Source organism: Balaenoptera acutorostrata, chromosome 10, assembly GCF_949987535.1.
Source record: "Balaenoptera acutorostrata chromosome 10, mBalAcu1.1, whole genome shotgun sequence".
Taxonomy (NCBI): Eukaryota; Metazoa; Chordata; class Mammalia; order Artiodactyla; family Balaenopteridae; genus Balaenoptera; species Balaenoptera acutorostrata.
Window position 1 is genome coordinate 26,255,507 of NC_080073.1, and position 22,201 is coordinate 26,277,707.

A 22,201-nucleotide genomic window follows, 5' to 3' on the forward strand; every position below is an offset into this window, starting at 1 on the left:
CTGCTTGTTGACTTGGGCTAACGGGTCCTGGAAAGCAGCTCAGGGTCAGTGTGAGCGCAGAGCAGACGCCAGCAAATCGTCTTCAGGCGGTTTGAATTTTTTGCGTGTCCTTTCAATTAGCAGTGGGCTTGGTGATAACACAGCCACAATCCCCCAGGGAGCTGAGGCATAGTGAAAAGTGACCCCACGTGTTTCCAAAAATGCTGCTTCCTGGTTTCCTTCTTTGCTACCTTTTACACATCCATCTGTTACTGGGGTAAGTTTATCAGGAAGTTAATAAGCAAGTCAGCAGGTAGAAGGTAAGAGACCTCCAGTCCGAACACGAGTTTTGATCTTGATCAGGCTCATTCTTGTGACTATACCAGGTCTGTGAGGTTTGTCAGCGATGCACCTTTAGTCCTGTTGTAACGCTTGTCACTTCCCAACCACGCCGGTTCAGAGACACCTTCCTACCACAGTGCTGCGAAAAAAACAAAACCTCTGCCGTCGGGGAAACCAGAATCAGTCACGGCCCTCTTTGCAACCAGCTGGTCTTCAATTTGGGCCAGTCTCACGGTGTGTCAGGGATGGGGAAGTGGCCCTTCCCTGAAGGGGGCTGGCAGGCCGAGGTGGGGTTAAGGGGGTAGTCAGCAGTGCCCGCTCCCACCTCCCCTCCCCCATAGCAGCTGATGAAGGAAATTGTTTCACGCGTCTGGAACCACTCTCCCTGGTACCACAGGAGCAGGTGGCAGACGCGTGCCTGCGAGCACTTACGACCTGCTGGTCACTTGGGACGCACTAGACAGGCTGGTGACCAGAGGAAGGAAGGCAGAAAGATGCATCAAGGGCTCGAGATCTCAGAAGCTTCAAATGGGGGAGGGAAGTAAGACAGCAAAAGACTTAAGCCCAGGGAACTTCTGAAACCCACTGAGGGTAGGACAGGCTGTCGGGAGCGGGTTTGTTGAGAACAGTTTAGAGAGAAAACAACTTTGCAGTTCCCCCGATTTGGGAGACTTGCCACACCCAGCCTAGGGGAACACATTCATTCTTCTCTAGGAAGAGGGTGCGTCTGCCCTGGCTAGGGGTAGGCTTAACCACTGCTGCCCGTGGAGGGTCAGGAACAAGTTCTCCTTAGTCTACGATCAACAGCAGCTCCAGGATTGAAACTGTTAGAGCAGTGGTTCTCCGTCAGGCTGACTTTGTCCCCCAGGGGATGTTTGGCGGTGTCTGCAGAGGGTTTGAGTTGTCACAGATGGGAGGGGGAGGGTGTTGCTGGCATGTAGTGGGGAGAGGCCAGGGATGACGCTTAACGTCCTGCAATGCACAGGACAGCTGCCAGCACAAAGAATTATCCTGCCCAAGATGCAGGTGCTACCAAGGTTGAAAACCCTGGATTAGTGTCTCTGAGGGTACGGGCTTTCCTGGAGTGCAAGCACCTTTAGTTGCAAAGAAGGTTGCCCTTGAAGCTCTGTCACAAGTCAGGCAGGGTTCCTCTAATCCTCAAGCGTGCATGAATCACCAGAGGATCTTGTGCCAATGCAGATCCAGATTCTGCAAGCTGGATCGGCTGCCGTCGCCCCTGGTCCACAGGTCACGCTTTGAAGAGCAGGGGATTGAGTTTGTTCATAATCTCCCCCCTCCTTTCCTTCTCCCTCTCCTCTTCTCTCCATCCCCACTCCCCCAGCCTTCCCTGTTGTACTCTGTGCGAACCAGTCTGTGCCCTGTCACCAGGGAACATGTGGTGGTGGTTAAACTCCACTGCCTAGATGACAGGTTCTCTGCAGCTGTTGCCAACTTGAAGTTCAGGGTGTTGATGAAATCAGTCGACTTAGTTGGGGGAAAAAAGATCCCAAGGGACCTGAGCAGACTACCCACATGCACTTGAGTCAGCTGGTACCCCGAAGATATTTTTTATGGTCTCAGTTAGCCTGGGTAGAGCCCTTGACTTTGGTGATGCTCAGACTTGATACAGCTTCACATTCACATTCACGTTCTAAACCAGAGGTTGAAACTGTCTCTAGAAAGTGCCAGATAGTAAATATTATACGCTTTGCGAGTCATGCAGTCTGTGTCACAGTGACTCACTTCTCCCATTATAGCAAGGAAGCAGCCATAGACAGCATGCAAATAGACGTAGTTGTGTTCCAATAAAACTTTATTTACAAAAACAAGTACATAGTGAGCTGGATTCGGCCCATGGGCCATAGTTTGCAAACCCCTATTCTAAACAATTCCTTTTTCTTCATGTCTCTGCTTCAGAAAAAAAAAATCGGGAAAACCTTACTAAATCATTAGTATGGGTTGTAAATGTATAGAGGGCAAAAAGTGAGTAGATAGTCTTTCTTTTACTGAATTGCATCTTTCAAGTTGGCAGAAACACAGTTCTCTGCAGTTGTGTTTTTTTTGTTTTGGTTTGTTTTGGTTTGTTTTCGCAGGGGTGGAGTAGGGCTAGAAAGGGCAATAAAGGAGGAACAGAAAGAGGTACCAAAAGAACTGCCAGTACATTTGAGTCTGCATTTTCTTCTCTCTGGCTTGAGCGAATACCTCCTGCTCTTAGAATAAATAGAGGGAGGGAGCACCGCAGATTGCCCTTCTCTTCCATCAGACCCAGAGCATTCTTTGAAGGCAGTGATTTTTCTCACTGTCACTGGCTTCTGTTGAGACCTCCTATTTGCAGTGAGGAGGCATTGCTTGGACAGAAACGCTTGAGTGTTGTTTAAAGCGCCCTGGCTGCATTTTCGGGTTGACAGTTTAACCACAGGGAACCGCAGGCGAAATTCGATACTGACGTCTCCTTATTGGGGCACGTCCTGGGGCACCTGAGGGAAACCCCCAGCCCCCGCGGCGTGTGGACATTTCTGTTGCTCCTGGCCACGCCGACCCCAGGGATAAGGATAAATCAAGGCGTTTAACTCCACGGTCACCATCCAGTGCCTCTCACAAAGCCTGCTTTATTAGAAGAGGAGAAAACCCTCTCTGTCTATTAATAAGACGGAGTTCCACTGGAGAGGAAAGCGACCTGGCGTCTGTGTCTCGTGCTGCCCGGTGGGGTCTTCTGCCAGGCTCTCCAGAATGTGTTGGGGCCCTGAAGATGCCAGCGTTAAGTGCGGGGTCAGATGATGGGCTTCCGCCAGGACTCTCTGGAGAACTAAGTGTGCAGTTTCCACCTCCCATACCACAGCTGTGCTCGTTCACACACACACACACACACACACACACACACACACACACAGAGTTATGGCTTGGGCAGCAAGCAAAGTTAAGTTCATTCATTGCAGAAGAGCAGAGTGGCGTTGAGAACCCCATTTGGTTGGACTATATTGATTTGCAGTGTTTTGACACTGAGTCTCATGCTACACAGACAAGTGGAACAGAGAGTTACATTTCCTCTGAGTAGAGAAGTCAGCCCCAGCTGCAGTTTGGAGGCACAAATTATTTTTATTATCATTTTAGTGGCTCATCTTCAGTGAACATCATGATGTGTCTGGTCCTGTGTGGGTCGTCTCGGGTTCGTTCATTCATATAATCACGCCTTCAGCAAGTATTTGTTTCTCTTTACAGTTGGCCGGGTGTAAATTTCTTGGAGCATGCGCTCTTTCATTGGGGACTCTTAGGCCTTGCTTACTTTCTTCCCATGTATCGAATACCAGCTACTGAGATCGGGGCTAGCAAACAGGAGCCAGCCCCTGCCCTCTTGGAGCTTATAGGCTCGCCAAGGAGATGGAGAGGAAATCAAAACTACACAGATTTATGGTAGTTTTGATGAGGCTTAAAAACATAAGGTGGGACTTCCCTGGCGGTCCAGTGGTTAAGACTCTGTGCTTCCACTGCAAGGGGCACAGGTTCGGTCCCTGGTCAGGGAACTAAGATCCTGCGTGCCGCGCAGCACGGCCAAAATAATAAATGAAATAAAAACGAAAGGTATGTATTTTCTCACCCAATCATCACTAAAGCTTTTGAACTCAGGTACTGTTGTTAGGCCCATTTTACACATGCATCTCAAGAGGTTCAGAAGTTGCCCCAAGTCACCTTCCAGTTCTGCTCAGAGTGAGTTAGAGAGGGAAGGAGTGTTTCTCAGGGTGAGGTGTGAGCTGGGATAGTACAGGTCCATCTTGGGGACCTGGAACCTGCTGATTTAAACAGATCTCCAGCAGTGTGATCAATAAGACAAAATATTTTTGCAGTTTGAGGGGCTGACTATAAACCACACGTTCCTCTAATATTGGAGAAGCCCCAGATGGTGGGCCGTGTAATGAACCGCCAGAGACAATGAGATTGATTCGTGTGACCGTGGGTTTTTTGGTTCCTGATGGTTGGCATGCCACTCATCCAAATTACAGTCGGTTAATCTTTAAGTCCTGGCCTGCTCCAGGTCAGAGGGTGGTTGCTTTTTCCTAGCTGTGGGCAGCGTGAGGATTCATTTACCTTAACTCCACCAGCAGGATGCCCGGCACTGCTAGTTCCAGTGTGGTAAACAGCAGGGGCAAGATCCCTGCTGCTCCCAGAGGGCATCCATTTGGCTACCAACTTAAACATAAATTTAAGAAAATAAGTCAGAGTGGGGACTTGAAACAAGGGTCAAGTGCTACAGAGCGACTGTTTGGGGGTGGGGGACAACTTTGCTCCTTGAGAAAGAACAATCAGGGCAGGCACCACGGAAGAGGTGATATTTACATGAGGGCCTTAGTGATCAAAAGAAGGCAGCCATGCAAAGGGGAGAGTTTTCCATAGGGGCTGATATGAGCTTGCTGGTGTGTGTAAGCGCGACTAAAGCAGAGTCAGCCAGGGAGGAGCATTTAGTCCACGATCTTGGAGAGACTTTGACATCCGCATAAGGTTTCTAGATTTGACCAGTAGTGAAATTAACCACAGAGCCGCTCTGTTTAGAGGCAGGCACACAATTATTGCTCATCTCTGGGCAGCACTGGCCATTTTGTGCATGCCCTGCGTGTAAGAAGCCCCTAAAGAGGAATCTGAGTTAATAAATGAGAGCATACACATTTCTCCTGTCTGGAGTGAGCCGGTGGCATTTCCAATCCCATGCACACATCTCCCAGCTTACGTTTAAGTAAAACTTAGTGGATAGTGGACTCTTAGCTTGAGCAACAGGGATCTCTAGCTCTTGCCAGAGGACTTTTCTTTTGTGGGGATTGGAGACGCTTAAGGGTATCCTGAGATTTCCCAGGAGGCAGAAGTACGGTTCAATAGGGCATCATCACCTCCCAGAAGAGTGGAAGCTATCCTTCCTCACGTTTACTTCCTCATTGAATATGAATGTATTCACACACAGGACATTCTCAGAAATGCATGACTTTGGGGCTTATAAAAGACAGGTTCAGGAAAACAGCGTGTTTGGGAATGTATAGCATTTGCTAGATTATTTACCCCGACCCTAATTCCAGAAGCCCCGCAAAGATCATTGCGCCCACCCGTGCGGCTTTTGTCTCTCGGTGTGATTTTTGAAGGATTTTTTGTCCTTCCTTACTAGAGTTTATCTGCTCAGGCTAGTCGTTCATCATCTTGCGTTGCTGTCCTCTCCGCTCCGCCTTCAGCTTGGGGAGGCTCTGGAAGTGATTAGCTGTTGTAAATCAGCTTTTATGATGTGTATGTCACAGATAAGCAGCTCGGAAAGCAGGAGTCGGAGAACTCCACTCCTCTTACCCTGCCAGTTATCCCAGTAATGAAATTTTAAAAAAAGAAGAAGTGACTGGAAAGTATGATGTTTGGCAGAATAGTTTCTTTGTAGGCACATCCAACGTTTAAATTGGGCTCTTTAATGAGAACACTGCATTATTTTTACACCGTTTTATTGAGTTATAACCTACATAAGGTAAAGCAAACAAATAGTTAAACTGCACCTCAAGGGATTTTTACATGTGCATCCTTTTATAATCATCACCCAGCTCTAGGTAGAGAACATTTCCTGCGCCCTGGACATTTCCCTGTGCCCCTCCCACTCTTCTGATCTCTGTCACCACAGACAGCCTTAGCCTGTTCTTGAACTTCATATAAATGGAATCGTACTGCCTGTACTCTTTTGTGTCTCTCAGCTTTTTCTGTGAGATTCATCCATGTTGTCCGTGTAGTTATTCATTCTCGTTGTGTAGTATTCCAGTAGAGCATGGTTTCTCAACTGGGGTATTGACATTTGGGGCTGGATAATTCTTTGTTGTGGGGACTGTCCTGTGCATTATAGGGTGTTCAGCAGCATCTCTCTGGTCTCTACACACTAGACACTAGTAGTTAGAATCTACTAATCTCCTAACTACTAGTTGGAATTACCCCCAGTAATTTCCCCTGGAATTGAAAACCATTGCATCACATAACTATACTACAATTTTTAAGAAACTTTTTATTTGGAAAAAAAACTTCAAACTTATTGAAAAGTTGCAAAAATGGAACAAACAATACCCATAAAGTATTTACCTAGATTCACCTATTGTTAACATTTTACCCGTTTGGTTTATCATTTGCTCTCTCTTGTGCGCACACGCACGCACGCACACACACGTGCGCGCAGTGTACTTCTGAACCATTTGAGAGCGAGTTGCGTCCATCTTGGCCATTTACTACCATATACTTCCGTGTGTATTTCCCAAGAATGAGGATCTTCTCTAACATTATCCTAACTATCAGTTAACCGCAGTAAATTTAGCATAATACATTTATGAGTTAGCCCATGTCCCAATTCTTGCATTTGAGGAAAAATTATCCTTCGTAGCATTTATTTTCATTACAGTGCAGATTCCAGTCCAGGATCAGGTATTGTATATAGTTGCTGTGGTTCCTTAATATCCTTTAGTCTAGAACATTCCCTCAGTCTTTGTCTTTTATGATACTGAATTTCTTTTTAAAAATACAATCCCTTTTCTTCTTAATAGAATATTCCTCATTTGGGTTTCGTCTAGTCTTTCCTCCTGAATCCATTCAGGGTATGTGTTTTTGACTGAAGGACTCCGTAAGTGGTAGTGTGTCCTGCTTAGGGCATCCCATCTGGAGGGACATGCTGTCAGTGGTACCTCATCAGTGACGGAGGTGGTCAGAGTGTTGTCTGATTTCTCCACTGTATAGTTACTAAATTTTCTCTTACAGATAATAAGCGATATGTGGGGAAACACTTAACACCATGCAGATATCCTGCTCCCCAATCAAATTTTACCCCCTAAATTTAGCATATTACGTGTCTTGCATGAGCCAGTCTTTACCTACAATGGTTACAAAATAATGATCTTCCAAATCCAGCACTCCTTCTGCATGCACACTCCAGCCTATTATGTACAAGAGCCCACTCTTCCCCCACATTTATTTATTGGTATTTTTATCTGTTATCAGTATGGATTCATGAATTCTGATTTTCACAGTGGCTTATAAATCATTACTGTTTGAATGCTCAAATTGCTCAGCTTTTGCTGGTGGGATGCCTTTGAAGTTGGGTTCTGTATTCTTCTGAAAACCAACCCCCCTTCGTTTTTGTTTTTGTTTTGTTTTGTTTTTAATTGTTACCAGGGGCATTTATTTATTTATTTATTATTTTTTTAACATCTTTTTTTTTGTATTTTATTTAATTTTTTTATACAGCAGATTCTTATTAGTCATCAGTTTTATACACATCAGTGTATACATGTCAATCCCAATCGCCCATTTCATCCCACCACCACCCCCCACCCCCCGCCGCTTTCCCCCCTTGATGTCCATATGTTTGTTCTCTACATCTGTGTCTCTATTTCTGCCCTGCACACCGGTTCATCTGTACCATTTTTCTAGATTCCACATATATGCGATAATATACGATATTTGTTTTTCTCTTTCTGACTTACTTCACTCTGTATGACAGTCTCTAGATCCATCCACGTCTCAACAAATGACCCAATATCGTTCCTTTTTATGGCTGAGTAATATTCCATTGTATATGTGTACCACATCTTCTTTATCCATTCGTCTGTCGATGGGCATTTAGGTTGCTTCCATGACCTGGCTATTGTAAAGAGTGCAGCAATGAACATTGGGGGCAGTGCATGTGTCTTTTTGAATTATGGTTTTTCTCTGGGTATATGCCCAGTAGTGGAATTGCTGGATCATATGGTAATTCTATTTTTAGTTTTTTCAGGAACCTCCATAATGTTCTCCATAGTGGCTGTATCAATTTACATTCCCACCAACAGTGCAAGAGGGTTCCCTTTTCTCCACACCTTCTCCAGCATTTGTTATTTGTAGATTTTCTGATGATGCCTATTCTAACTGGTGTGAGGTGATACCTCATTGTAGTTTGATTTGCATTTCTCTAATAATTAGTAATGTTGAACAGCTTTTCATGTACTTCTTGGCCATCTGTATGTCTTCTTTGGAGAAATGTCTATTTAGGTCTCCTGCCCATTTTTGGATTGGGTTGTTTGTTTCTTTAATATTAAGCTGAGTGAGCTGTTTATATATTTTGGAGATTAATCCTTTGTCCGTTGATTCATTTGCAAATATTTTTTCCCATTCTGAGGGTTGTCTTTTCGTCTTGTTTATGGTTTCCTTTGTGGTGCAAAAGCTTTGAAGTTTCATTAGGTCCCATTTGTTTATTTTTGTTTTTATTTCCATTACTGTAGGAGGTGGATCAAAAAAGATCTTGCTGTGATTTATGTCAAAGAGTGTTCTTCCTATGTTTTCCTCTAAGAGTTTTATAGTGTCCAGTCTTATATTTAGGTCTCTAATCCATTTTGAGTTTATTTTTGTGTATGGTGTTAGGGAGTATTCTAATTTCATTCTTTTACATGTAGCTGTCCAGTTTTCCCAGCACCACTTATTGAAGAGGCTGTCTTTTCTCCATTGTATATCCTCGCCTCCTTTGTCATAGATTAGTTGACCATAGGTGCATGGGTTTATCTCTGGGCTTTCTATCTTGTTCCATTGCTCTATGTTTCTGTTTTTGTGCCAGTACCATATTGTCTTGATTACTGTAGCTTTGTAGTATAGTCTGAAGTCAGGGAGTCTGATTCCTCCAGCTCCGTTTTTTCCCCTCAAGACTTCTTTGGCTCTTCGGGGTCTTTTGTGTCTCCATACAAATTTTAAGACTTTTTGTTCTAGTTCCGTAAAAAATGCCATTGGTAATTTGATAGGGATTGCATTGAATCTGTAGATTGCTTTGGGTAGTATAGTCATTTTCACAATATTGATTCTTCTAATCCAAGAACATGGTGTCTCTCTCCATCTGTTGGTATCATCTTTCATCAGTGTCTTATAGTTTTCTGCATACAGATCTTTTGTCTCCTTGATAAGTTTTATTCCTAGGTATTTATTCTTTTTGTTGCAGTGGTAAATGGAAGTGTTTCCTTAATTTCTCTTTCAGATTTTTTATCATTAGTGTATAGGAATGCAAGAGATTTCTGTGCATTAATTTTGTATCCTGCAACTTTACCAAATTCATTGATCAGCTCTAGTAGTTTTCTGGTGACATCTTTAGGGTTCTCTATGTATAGTATCATGTTATCTGCAAACAGTGACAGTTTTATTTCTTCTTTTCCAATTTGTATTCCTTTTATTTCTTTTTCTTCTCTGATTGCTGTGGCTAGGACTTCCAAAACTATGTTGAATAATAGTGGTGAGAGTGGACATCCTTCTCTTGTTCCTGATCTTAGAGGAAATGCTTTCAGTTTTTCACCATTGAGAATGATGTTTGCTGTGGGTTTGTCGTATATGGCCTTTATTATGTTGAGGTAGGTTCCCTCTATGCCCACTTTCTGGAGAGTTTTTATCATAAATGGATGTTGAATTTTGTCAAAACCTTTTTCTGCATCTATTGAGATGATCATATGGTTTTTATTCTTCAATTTGTTAATATGGTGTATCACATTAATTGATTTGTGTATATTGAAGAATCCTTGCATCCCTGGGATAAATCCCACTTGATCATGGTGTATGATCCTTTTAATGTGTTGTTGGATTCTGTTTGCTAGTATTTTGTTGAGGATTTTTGCATCTATATTCATCAGTGATGTTGGTCTGTAATTTTCTTTTTTTGTAGTATCTTTGTCTGGTTTTGGTATCAGGGTGATGGTGGCCTCATAGAATGAGTTTGGGAGTGTTCCTTCCTCTGCAATTTTTGGAAGAGTTTGAGAAGGATGGATGTTAGCCCTTCTCTAAATGTTTGATAGAATTCGCCTGTGAAGCCATCTGGTCCTGGACTTTTGTTTGTTGGAAGATTTTTAATCACAGTTTCAATTTCATTACTTGTGATTGGTCTGTTCATATTTTCTGTTTCTTCCTGGTTCAGTCTTGGAAGGTTATACCTTTCTAAGAATTTATCCATTTCTTCCAGCTTGTCCATTTTATTGGCATACAGTTGCTTGTAGCAGTCTCTTAGGATGCTTTGTACTTCTTCGGTGTCTGTTGTAACTTCTCCTTTTTCATTTCTAATTTTATTGATTTGAGTCCTCTCCCTCTTTTTCTTGATGAGTCTGGCTAATGGTTTATCAATTTTGTTTATCTTCTCAAAGAACCAGCTTTTAGTTTTATTGATCTTTGCTATTGTTTTCTTTGTTTCTATTTCATTTATTTCTGCTCTGATCTTTATGATTTCTGTCCTTCTGCTAACTTTGGGTTTTGTTTGTTTTTCTTTCTCTAATTCCTTTAGTTGTAAGGTTAAATTGTTTATTTGAGATTTTTCTTGTTTCTTGAGGTAGGCTTGTATAGCTATAAACTTCCCTCTTAGAAGTGCTTTTGCTGCATCCCATAGGTTTTGGATCGTCGTGTTTTTTTTTTTTAAAGAAATTCACATTCTTTTATTTATTTATTTATTTATTTATTTATTTATTATTTATTTATGACTGTGTTGAGTCTTCGTTTCTGTGCAAGGGCTTTCTCTAGTTGCGGCAAGTGGGGACCACTCTTCATCGCGGTGCGCGGGCCTCTCACCATCGCGGCCTCTCTTGCCGCGGAGCACAGGCTCCAGACGCGCAGGCTCAGCAATTGTGGCTCACGGGCCCAGTTGCTCCGTGGCATGTGGGATCTTCCCGGACCAGGGCTCGAACCCGTGTCCCCTGCATTGGCAGGCAGATTCTCAACCACTGCGCCACCAGGGAAGCCCGATCGTCGTGTTTTCATTGTCATTTGTCTCTAGGTATTTTTTGATTTCCTCTTTGATTTCTTCAGTGATCTCTTGGTTATTTAGTAATGTATTGTTTATCCTCCATGTGTTTGTGTTTTTTACGTTTTTTTCCCTGTAATTCATTTCTAATCTCATAGCGTTGTGGTCAGAAAAGATGCTTGATATGATTTCAATTTTCTTAAATTTACTGAGGCTTGATTTGTGACCCAAGATGTAATCTATCTTGGAGAATGTTCCGTGCACACTTGAGAAGAAAGTGTAATCTGCTGTTTTTGGATGGAATGTCCCATAAATATCAATTAAATCTATCTGGTCTATTGTGTCATTTAAAGCTTGTGTTTCCTTATTTATTTTCATTTTGGATGATCTGTCCATTGGTGTAAGTGAGGTGTTAAAGTCCCCCACTATTATTGTGTTACTGTCGATTTCCTCTTTTATAGCTGTTAGCAGTTGCCTTATGTATTGAGGTGCTCCTATGTTGGGTGCGTATATATTTATAATTGTTATATCTTCTTCTTGGACTGATCCCTTGATCATTATGTAGTGTCCTTCCTTGTCTCTTGTAACATTCTTTATTTTAAAGTCTATTTTGTCTGATATGAGTATTGCTACTCCAGCTTTCTTTTGGTTTTCATTTGCATGGAATATCTTTTTCTATCCCCTCACTTTCAGTCTGTATGTGTCCCTAGGTCTGAAGCGGGTCTCTTGTAGACAGCATATATATGGGTCTTGTTTTTGTATCCATTCAGCAGGCCTGTGTCTTTTGGTTAGAGCATTTAATCCATTCACGTTTAAGGTAATTATCAATATGTATGTTCCTATGACCATTTTCTTAATTGTTTTGGGTTTGTTTTTGTAGGTCCTTTTCTTCTCTTGTGTTTCCCACTTAGAGAAGTTCCTTTAGCATTTGTTGTAGATCTGGTTTTGTGGTGCTGAATTCTCTTTAACTTTTGCTTGTCTGTAAAGCTTTTGATTTCTCCATCGAATCTGAATGAGATCCTTGCTGGGTAGAGTAATCTTGGTTGTAGGTTCTTCCCTTTCATCACTTTAAGTATATCATGCCACTCCCTTCTGGCTTGTAGAGTTTCTGCTGAGAAATCAGCTGTTAACCTTATGGGAGTTCCCTTGTATGTTGTCATTTTTCCCTTGCTGCTTTCAATAATTTTTCTTTGTCTTTAATTTTTGCCAGTTTGATTACTATGTGTCTCGGTGTGCTTCTCCTTGGGTTTATCCTGCATGGAACTCTCTGCACTTCCTGGACTTGGGTGGCTATTTCCTTTCCCATGTTAGGGTAGTTTTCGATTATAATCTCTTCAAATACTTTCTCTGGTCCTTTCTGTCTCTCTTCTCCTTCTGGGACCCCTATAATGCGAATGTTGTTGTGTTTAATGTTGTCCCAGAGGTCTCTTAGGCTGTCTTCATTTCTTTTCATTCTTTTTTCTTTATTCTGTTCCACAGCAGTGAATTCCACCATTCTGTCTTCCAGGTCACTTATCCGTTCTTCTGCCTCAGTTATTCTGCTATTAATTCCTTCTAGTGTAGTTTTCATTTCAGTTATTGTATTGTTCATCTCTGTTTGTTTGTTCTTTAATTCTTCTAAGTCTTTGTTAAACATTTCTTGCATCTTCTTGATCTTTGCCTCCATTCTTTTTCCAAGGTCCTGGATCATCTTCACTATCATTATTCTGAATTCTTTTTCTGGAAGGTTGCCTATCTCTGCTTCATTTAGTTGTTTTTCTGGGGTTTTATTTTGTTCCTTCATCTGGTACATAGCCCTCTGCCTTTTTATCTTGTCTATCTTTCTGTGAATGTGGTTTTTTTCCCACAGGCTGCAGGATTGTAGTTCTTCTTGCTTCTGCTGTCTGCCCTCTAGTGGATGAGGCTATCTAAGAGGCTTGTGCAAGTTTCCTGATGGGAGGCACTTGTGGTGGGTAGAGCTGACTGTTGCTGTGGTGGGCAGAGCTCAGTAAAACTTTAATCCGCTTGTCTGCTGATGGGTGGGGCTGGGTTCCCTCCCTCTTGGTTGTTTGGCCTGAGGCAACCCAACACTGGAGCCTACCTGGGCTCTTTGGTGGGGCTGATGGCAGACTCTGGGAGGGCTCACGGCAAGGAATACTTCCCAGAACTTCTGCTGCCAGTGTCCTTGTCCCCATGGTGAGCCACAGCCACCCCTGCCTCTGCAGGAGACCCTCCAACACTAGCAGGTAGGTCTGGTTCAGTCTCCCCTGGGGTCACTGCTCCTTCCCCTGGGTCCTGATGCACACACTACTTTGTGTGTGCCCTCCAAGGGTGGAATCTCTGTTTCCCCCAGTCCTGTTGAAGTCCTGGAATCAAATCCCACTAGCCTTCAAAGTCTGATTCTCTAGGAATTCCTCCTCACATTGCCAGACCCCCAGGTTGGGGAGCCTGACGTAGGGCTCAGAACCTTCACTCCAGTGGGTGGACTTCTGTGGTATAAGTGTTCTTCAGTCTGTGAGTCACCCAACCAGCAGTTATGGGATTTGATTTTACTGTGATTGCGCCCCTCCTACCATCTCATTGTGGCTTCTCCTTTGTCTTTGGATGTGGGGTATCTTTTTTGGTGAGTTCCAGTGTCTTTCTGTCGATGATTGTCCAGCAGCTAGTTGTGATTCTGGTGTTCTCGCAAGCCCCACTTTGTTTTTTAACACTTCCTTACTTTTTGGCATAACAGGGTGTTCCAGGCTCATCTTTTACCTTCCCTCCTCGTATCCTGGAATTAGCCATTTCTCCAAAAAGTCTTGCCTGATTCCTTTTAATGGGGAATGCTAGAAAATACCACAATTTATTTATCCTTTCTCCTGTTAATTGACATTTGAATTGTTTCTAGTTCTGGACTATTATAAAGAAAGCTTCTCTGAATACCCTTGTACATAGTTTGGATCCATAAACTGATTTCTGTTGGGTATATAACTAAGAGTGGCAATGGAAAGTCACAGAACAGAACAAGGACTACTGTATAGCACAGGGAATTATATTCAATATCTTGTAGTAACCTATATTGGAAAAGAATCTGAAAAAGAAAATATATATATATATTTATATATATGTGGAAAGAATTTATATATAGTGTGTATATATAGAAAGAATTTATATCTGTATATATATATGTAAACTGAATCACTTTGCTGCATACCTGAATCATTGTAAATCAACTGTATTACAATTTAAAAAATAACATACATGCATACATACATAAATAAATAAAAAGAAGGACACAGGATCTCCACTCTGGTTATATACCCAACAGAAATGAGTACATTAAGTCCACCAAAAAAGTGAACACAGGTATTCAAAGCAACTTTGTTCATAATTCATGTATGTATATATATACACACACACATACATATATATACACATACACACACACACATATATATATACACACACACATATATATGTATATTTAGCTTTAGTGGGTATTGCTAAGTAGTGTTTCAAAGTGCTCATAACAGTTTTGTGAGGGGAGCGAAAGTCGTTGGCCCCATTAGGTGGGGTAATCGGTGGCAGGTGTTCTAATGGGCCAGTGCAGTCCAAAGACATGTTGTCTGTGACCAGAAATGGCAAAGTTGCTCATCTTTTCCATTGATAATGAGTGGGAAATGCTGAGATTTTGCCACCTGGTCCATTCTTAAACTGCTGTTTTAGAGAGTGCTGCTTTAAGATGGGCAAAATGGAAGTTTCTGAAGTCAAGAATCTCCTGATACCTTCAACATGGTTTTCATCTCAGTGATGGCAGTGATAGCATGTAGGGAATGCAGGCTCATTGCTAGGGGCTCCTGCTGTTAGAGAGCATTCAGGTCACTGCTTTGTTTTAAAAAGTGTCTCCCCAGGAGAAGGAGGAATGCCCCGCAGAGTCCCACTCACATCTTCTGACTGCTAGGGGCCCATTTGGAACCCTGGAACAGTCATTTACTAAACACCCTGAGAGAGTAAATATCCTTCTGTCTACACCCAGGGAGCCACTTAGTTTTCAAGACCTCTGGGATAGAGGCCGAGGGACAGCAGGCAGAGCAGGAAATTGCTGGAGGTAAACATGGAAGTGAACTGGTTCAGTATCATGGGACTAGACTCTAGGCTCAGTGTTGCTAGGAACTGCTTGGGCGTGGCCTGGCCTCTATAACTTGAAGGTTCTTGGTCCAAAATATCTCTCCTGTGGAGCTTATAGTTCATCATTAGAACCAGAGAGGTGATTGAGCACTTTTTAAAGTGAAATTCTGAACAGAAGAAACATCACTTATAAGATACATGATGGGCTCTTAAGTAATTTTGTTGAACCTTTGGAGGAATTCATCACTATTAAAAAAACATCTCGTGGATGCATTTTAACCAGGTGTCCCCTCTAAGCGGACACTGGCCCACTGTGGAATGGGGAGAGCCCTCCTGCATACTTTCTGAGCGAGCCTTTGTGCAGTGTACAACTGTGCAACTGTATGCAGCGACCCTGGATAGATAACGGTTCAGGTGAACCACAGCGACGAGACTCCCATGGCTGCACGTTTGCATTAACCTCTGTGAACCTTTCCTCTCTCTCCACCAGGCCTCTCCGCGGATGGTGGTGCCAAGCGCCAGGAGCACCTCTCCCGGTTTTCCATGCCCGATCTCAGCAAAGACTCTGGGATGAACGTGTCCGAGAAGCTGAGCAACATGGGCACGCTGAACTCGTCCATGCAATTCCGCAGCGCCGAGTCCGTTCGCAGCCTGCTCTCCGCCCAGCAGTACCAGGAGATGGAGGGAAACCTCCACCCTCTCAGCAACCCCATCAGGTACAGAGACCTGCAGGCCCATGGAAGGATGCATCAGAGCTTTGATTTCGATGGGGGGATGGCGGGCAGCAAGCTGCCAGGGCCGGAGGGCGTGAGGATGCAGCCCATGAGCGAGCGCACGCGGCGGAGAGCCACTTCCCGCGAAGACAACCGCCGCTTCCGACCTCACCGGTCCCGGCGATCCCGACGCTCTCGCTCAGACAACGCCCTCCACCTGGCCAGCGAGCGCGAGGCCATCTCTCAGTTAAAAGAAAGGCCCCCCCTGAGAGCCAGGGAGGATTATGATCAGTTCATGCGCCAGCGGAGCTTCCAGGAGAGCCTGGGCCAGGGGTCCCGGAGGGACCTGTACGGCCGGTGCCCCCGGACTGTGTCGGACCTGGCTCTGCAGAACGCCTTTGGGGAGCGATGGGGACCCTACTTCACTGAGTACGATTGGTGTTCCACCTGCTCCTCCTCCTCGGAGTCTGACAACGAGGGCTATTTCCTAGGAGAACCCATCCCCCAGCCCGCCCACCTGCGATACGTCACAAGTGATGAGTTACTGCACAAATACAGCTCGTACGGCCTCCCCAAGTCTTCCACGCTAGGTGGCAGGGGACAGTTGCACAGCAGGAAAAGACAGAAGAGCAAAAACTGTATCATTTCCTAATCCGATGGGGGTCAGGGGATAGGGGAAGATGGGGAGGTAAGAATGTCAATTCAGAAACTTGCACTGTTTAAAATTTTAAAGCTCTTTGCTTTGGTGGTTCCAGGGAGAGATGAGAAGAGCTCTCTGTTGATGGCGGCAAGGTCACCGACTGACTCGATAGGTAGTCACAGTTCTTGGCATGTTGAATATTATTTGCACATTTCACTTTGGAAACGCTATAGACTCTACGGAGGCCAGGGTTGGTCACCTCCTTCCCGTCCGTCTGTGTTGAGCTGCCACTGGCAAGATGGCAAAATTGTTTCCCGCTCGCTTATATATATATAGCCTCTCTGGTTCTCTTCCTTTTAGGACCCTTTTTCCAGTACGTAATTTGTTTATTAGCCAGGACCCAAGACTAAGTTATTTACATGTCCATTGTAAATGCGATGTAAATGAGAGTTCTGATAAAATATTTTTGTATTTTGTAATATCAAAGGAATTTCTATATCGTAGGACTCAGTGGAGCCTTGCATGCACGTCCAGCGTCGTCTTTGAGTAGTACTCCAAGGTGGTCCAGGACCGCTTTTTTTTTTTTTTTTTCTTTTTTCTATACAAATTTGTTACATGTCAGTGAGACCTTTTTCAAAGGAGTTTATTCAATTTGGCTTTTTGTGGCTGAACAAAAAAATTACCTGTTACCCCCAAAGCATTTGATGCTCCATCTATCTTACGGAGCCATCCTTAAGTCTGCTCCCACCCTCAGTAGAATCTCTTCTCTACAAAGTGATAGTAACTTTTTTTTATTTATAATTGCCAGCGTTAACTTTTGCCAATTAGAAAAACCAACCAGTGTCAGTCAGGTTCCGTGAGAAACGCCATCCCGGCTGGGAACATTGAAGTTGCTTACCATTGATCTATCCCTTGGGGAAAATAAAGTGACTGTGAGTGGTGCGGTTTGTGTGATGTCAGCATGACATTGTTTTGAATGTGGCATTATTTCCTGGTGCTCGTTTCCTGGATCGTATTATCCGCTTTCCTTTACCAAGGCAGACAGCTGCCTTAGCCTGACAACCGGTTGTCCTCAGCGCAAATGAACTTCAGCTTTGGGAATTTTGGGCCAGAAAGGTTCCGAGGGACTCTGGGAGTGATGGTGTGTTCTAGGTCGTAGGTCATACGTGGAGAAGGAACAGGTCAAGGGTAGAGACTGAAGGGGAATATGAAGGAAGGTCAGAGCAAAGAAGAACTTCTGGAAATGAAGTAGAGGAGAGTTGACAACCACCTTGAATAGCCCCCAGTGCTTGTGGGAAAAAAATCCAGTTTAATGTGCTCCGTAACCAGAGTATCTGGGTTACCCAGAAAGATTGAGCTGCTCAGGAGATTTCTGTGTTATGGTTTCGAGAAATAAATGTTGCTGAAAGGGGGGTTTCCATTTTGAACTTTGGGGACCGTCAGTCAGATAGAAGATGGGCTCAAAAGTGAGTTTGCTTAAAGAAGACATTTAACGGTTGTGTTGTTTATAGTAAAATAAAACCTCCTATCTTGCTTCAGTTAAAAGTGAAGCGCTTGCTTTTACTTCCATTCTCCTCGTCCCCTTCGTGGATTGTGGCAGTTGAAATAACCCATAGGAAGACCCGCCTTTAGTGAGGTGTACTGTCGATGTAGTACACAGTGTATCTCAGTGGCCATCTGCCATGGTGAGGCGAGTGTGGTCTCTCTTCAGTATAGTAGTTAATATTTTCTAGTATTTTTTTATGGAGAGAATGTGAAAAGTGGCTTTTTAGACACCATCCCAGATGGGTCTGGGGGAAGGAAGGCTGTAAAGGACGTGGAAGTGGCACTCCATTCAGGATGTATTAAAATAATTTGCTTTTCAGGTATTAATAAGACATTTGTCATTGTCACTGATGTTTTAAAAAAGCAATGCAAATGTTGGTTGTGGCTGTTTTCCGCATGCTTTCTTCATATCTAAATGCTTCATTAATTATCCAAGCCTCTGGAGAATTAACTCTATTACGTTTGTATAGTGAGTTTGTAAACTGCTTGGCAAACTGATTAAGAAATAGTGTACACCACCACGCTACCAACGTGGCAGGTTTCTGGTAGAAGTTGGGCGAGTCCAATTTGGAGTTCTAAGTTGCTGGATTGACGAGAGTAGAAAGGCATTTTGGAAAAAGAAGAGAGAGAAAAAAGTAGATCATTTAACTTAGTAAATAACTGAAAATAATGTCTGTCCTCTGTGGCCTGGAATCCAAGGAAAGAAATTCTCCTAGTGAACGTTGCTTTCTAACTCTTTCCTTTTTAGAGTACCTCTTACATTTCCCAGATGAGGCTTTAACCACCGTCAGCAGAAAGAAGAAGCTGGCCTAGAAACTGACACCTAATTAGTACCCAAAGGGGGAGAGGAATAAGCAATTTCAGATCTAGCCGCCCAGGGAGCATCCATTAGCTGAACCGGTCAGAGCTGGAGGTGTGTTGAGATGCAAGCCTCAGGGTCACACGGTCTAGAAGCAAGATCACCTCCATCTAGTCCCATCACTGCCAATGTCTCCTCCCCACCCCACATGCAGCCAGGCACTTTATGGAGAATGCCGATGGAGGACAGGTAAATCCTCACAATAAGGATGGAACCTCCAAGTATATGCCTTAGAGAGAGCAGGATATCATTGTATTGGGAGTTCCACCTGTTAGTGATAACTTACACGTAACATCCCAGAATCCCATTCCCCAGAATTCAGTGCATTCGTTTCCGAGGCAAGATCTGAGGGTCCTTACCTGATCATCACCAGGAGCTCTTCTTGGTCAAGTTTCACCTGTGGGTAAGACTCGCACTCACCTCTTCTTAGATCATCATTTCATCTTTAATAGGCTGTTTTTAGAAAAGTAAAACAGTTTATTTTCTTTTCTAATGCCTTGGGTTTTGTTTTGTTTTGTTGTCCTACCTCTCCTCATATTGATCTTCTTATCTTTTGGATAAAACCCCACTTCAGTGTTCATTTCCTGTTGCTCCTCAATTCAGTGGCAACAGAACTGGCCCTTTCCCAAGCAGAAGTCAGTGACAGTTTCCTGAATGGCCCTGCCAATGCATATCACCCTTGATATTATGAGCAAGTTTCTTAGCAGGCTGGTGGCATTCAGGTACTCTTCCATCTGTCATAGACTTCTGGAATTTCTACCAAGTGTGATGGTAAATGAGGTCAGGGAAACCAGAACCGTACTTCCCATTTTGCAAGTGCTCAAGGGGGGAAATTTTTTAGTGTTGGTTGTTTGACCCCCTCTTTTCATATTCACCTTCTGTTCTCTAGTCCTTCCTTTCCACCCTCAGCCAGCCCCGTGAACAAGCAATTTTGCGTTTCTCATATGCGACCTGAGGACAGCTCTTTCTCATCCTCTTTTCTCACTCTGTAGGATGTTTCTTCAATACACCAAGATTATATTTCTCTCTCCTGCGGCAGCTCTCTGCTTCTTGGGTACCACCAGCCATTGCTGAGTTCAGCTGGGGCCAGTAATACCACACATGTAGCATGTGCTCTGCCATCCCTGCAACCTGGGCAGATATAACCAAGGTACCACTGTATACTTTCCCAGAGAGCATGGGTGCAACCTCAGAAATCTTTGCAACACTCCAACCATCCAGGACTAGTTGATCAGAACTGATTTTATTTGTCTGATAACAAATCTTATTTGTGAACTGATTCTTATTTGTCTTTCTACCTTGGGCTCTTTTGCCATTGGCCCAAAACAGTACACCAGCCATTTAGGAAGCATCATCCATAAATAATTGTGAGACTCCAGTTTCTATGCCCCCGTATTGCAGATGGTAAAGGAGGCTGACTTCTTTAGGCTAAATGAAGACAACTCTCTTTGGCCTCCTTTTCCATTCTCCTGTTCTTGGTCCTATCAGAGGTCAGATAAGAGTTCATCCCATTCTTTGTCTAATCCCACCTTCTAACAAGAACGAACACAAAAATTTAAATTCCAAGGAGAAGTGCTCTTTGCGTATTTCTCTCTAACAGAAACCAGATGCTAATGCATAAGAAGGAGAATCTATGACAAAGGAACGTGAACGATGGCATCAGTCATCTGAGGATTTCATGCCAGAAGGGCTGCTATTAGCACTGTTTAGCACCTTCAGGGCTTTGAAAAGGGCTCTGCGACAGCATTCCAGGTACAGGACACAGCCAAGCCTCCTCTGCATATTTGGAAGGCAGTTCCAGATGGCCGCCTTTTGAGGTGCGTTTCTTAAAGCGCAAGAGAAGTGGAAATGAAGAGAGTTTTGCCTAGCCTCCAGTGGCCGGTCCCTCTGGGGCCTCAGCAGACACCAGAGCCTGTTCGTCTGACCCCTCGGAAGCAGTCATCAAGGTTAGGATCAAAAAAGGATTTCAATCTTTTTCCATTTTCTCATAGTAGGAGCCCCTTCAACCCAAGCCTCCCATAAAATATAATGTACTGTTGGGAGCTATACTGTTTTATAAGCCTACTTCCTGCTGACAAAACTAGCTTTCCCCAACAGGAATAAAGAGGCGAGGGGGAAGTCACGTAGTGTTAGAAAACATTTCTGTGATTTAGATACGATGACTCTGTAGAAGAAAAAAAAAAAAAGCCTTGTTCTAGCCTGAGAGTTTTCTGAGACATCCCTCACCCTACTGAGTATTTGGCCATTGATGCACTGTAGGTCGCTGACCAAGCTTTTCTAAATTTTTCAGAGAGAGTTACTCAAACCTCTCTAGTTAATGTCCCATGTTTTTCCATAAAGCGTTTTGGTTCTATCATGGACCCTGACTTCACATTCTAAGACCTATGGGTCCTCCTTTATTCCATAGTAAATTAAGACTTTGGCAGTTTTCCCGCTCCTAAACACATTCTTTCCTGTACAGGATCACTTTGTCCATCTCCTGCTTTAATTCCGAGTACGTAAACAAAACCTCAAAGGGCCTGAGAAGGTAAGGCACGCCAGAGTCTGTGTTGTGTGTCAGGTGTCAAGCTATTTGTTAAGAAGGTCTGCAGTAGACCTTTGGTGTGGGCTCTGCCAGAGACTGTCGTGAACACTTTGCTTGAGATCCGTGCCCTGTAAAATGGATATGATGTTTTACTGATGTCTGTAATACATTTGTAAACTTCCAATAAAATTTGAATAAAAGAAATGTTGCCATTCTTCTCAGTCTTCCCTTGCTTTCCAGGTTTTTGGAAATCGTTGACTTTGAGGATCTCAGCAAAAGAAGAGAGAGGCTGCACATGTCAGGGGGGTGAGATTTGCTACGAAAGATGAACCCCTGATTGTTTAACTCAGGATTTCTCAACCTGGGCACTATCCACATTTTGTTCCAGTCCATTCTTTGTGGCAGAGGACCGTCCTGGGCATTGTAGGATGTTTAACGGTACTGCTGACCTCTACCCATTGCCAGTAGCACCCCTCCCCCTGAGATGTGACAACCAAAAATGTTGTCACATTAGGATAGCTACTATTAAAAAAAAAAAAAAAAAAGGAAAATAACAAGTGAGCGTGGATGTGGAGAAATTGGAAAACTTGTGCGCTATTGGTGGGAATGTAAAATGGTGCATCCTCTGTGGAAAACAGTGCGGCAGTTCCTCAAAAAATTAAAAATAGAACTACCATATGATCCAGCAATTCTACTTCTGGGTATATACCCAAAAGAATTGAAAGCCGGGCCTCAAAGAGATATTTGTACAGCCGTATTGATAGCATTATTCACAGTAGCTAAA

At 43.5% G+C, this 22,201-nt stretch overlaps 1 protein-coding gene across 4 annotated transcripts in view; it reads left to right on the forward strand.

The window, feature by feature from the left end:
- The window catches only part of PRICKLE2 (prickle planar cell polarity protein 2), a 339,195-nt gene extending 317,584 nt beyond the window's left edge, over positions 1–21,611 (forward strand). For all 4 annotated transcript variants that reach the window (XM_007192394.3, XM_007192396.3, XM_007192395.3 and 1 more), the window contains one exon: positions 15,627–21,611. In XM_007192394.3, coding sequence (XP_007192456.1) covers positions 15,627–16,501 — 875 coding nt within the window. In that variant the 3' untranslated portion in view covers positions 16,502–21,611. The remainder of the gene's footprint in view (positions 1–15,626) is intronic.
- The last annotated feature ends 590 nt before the right edge of the window (positions 21,612–22,201 follow it).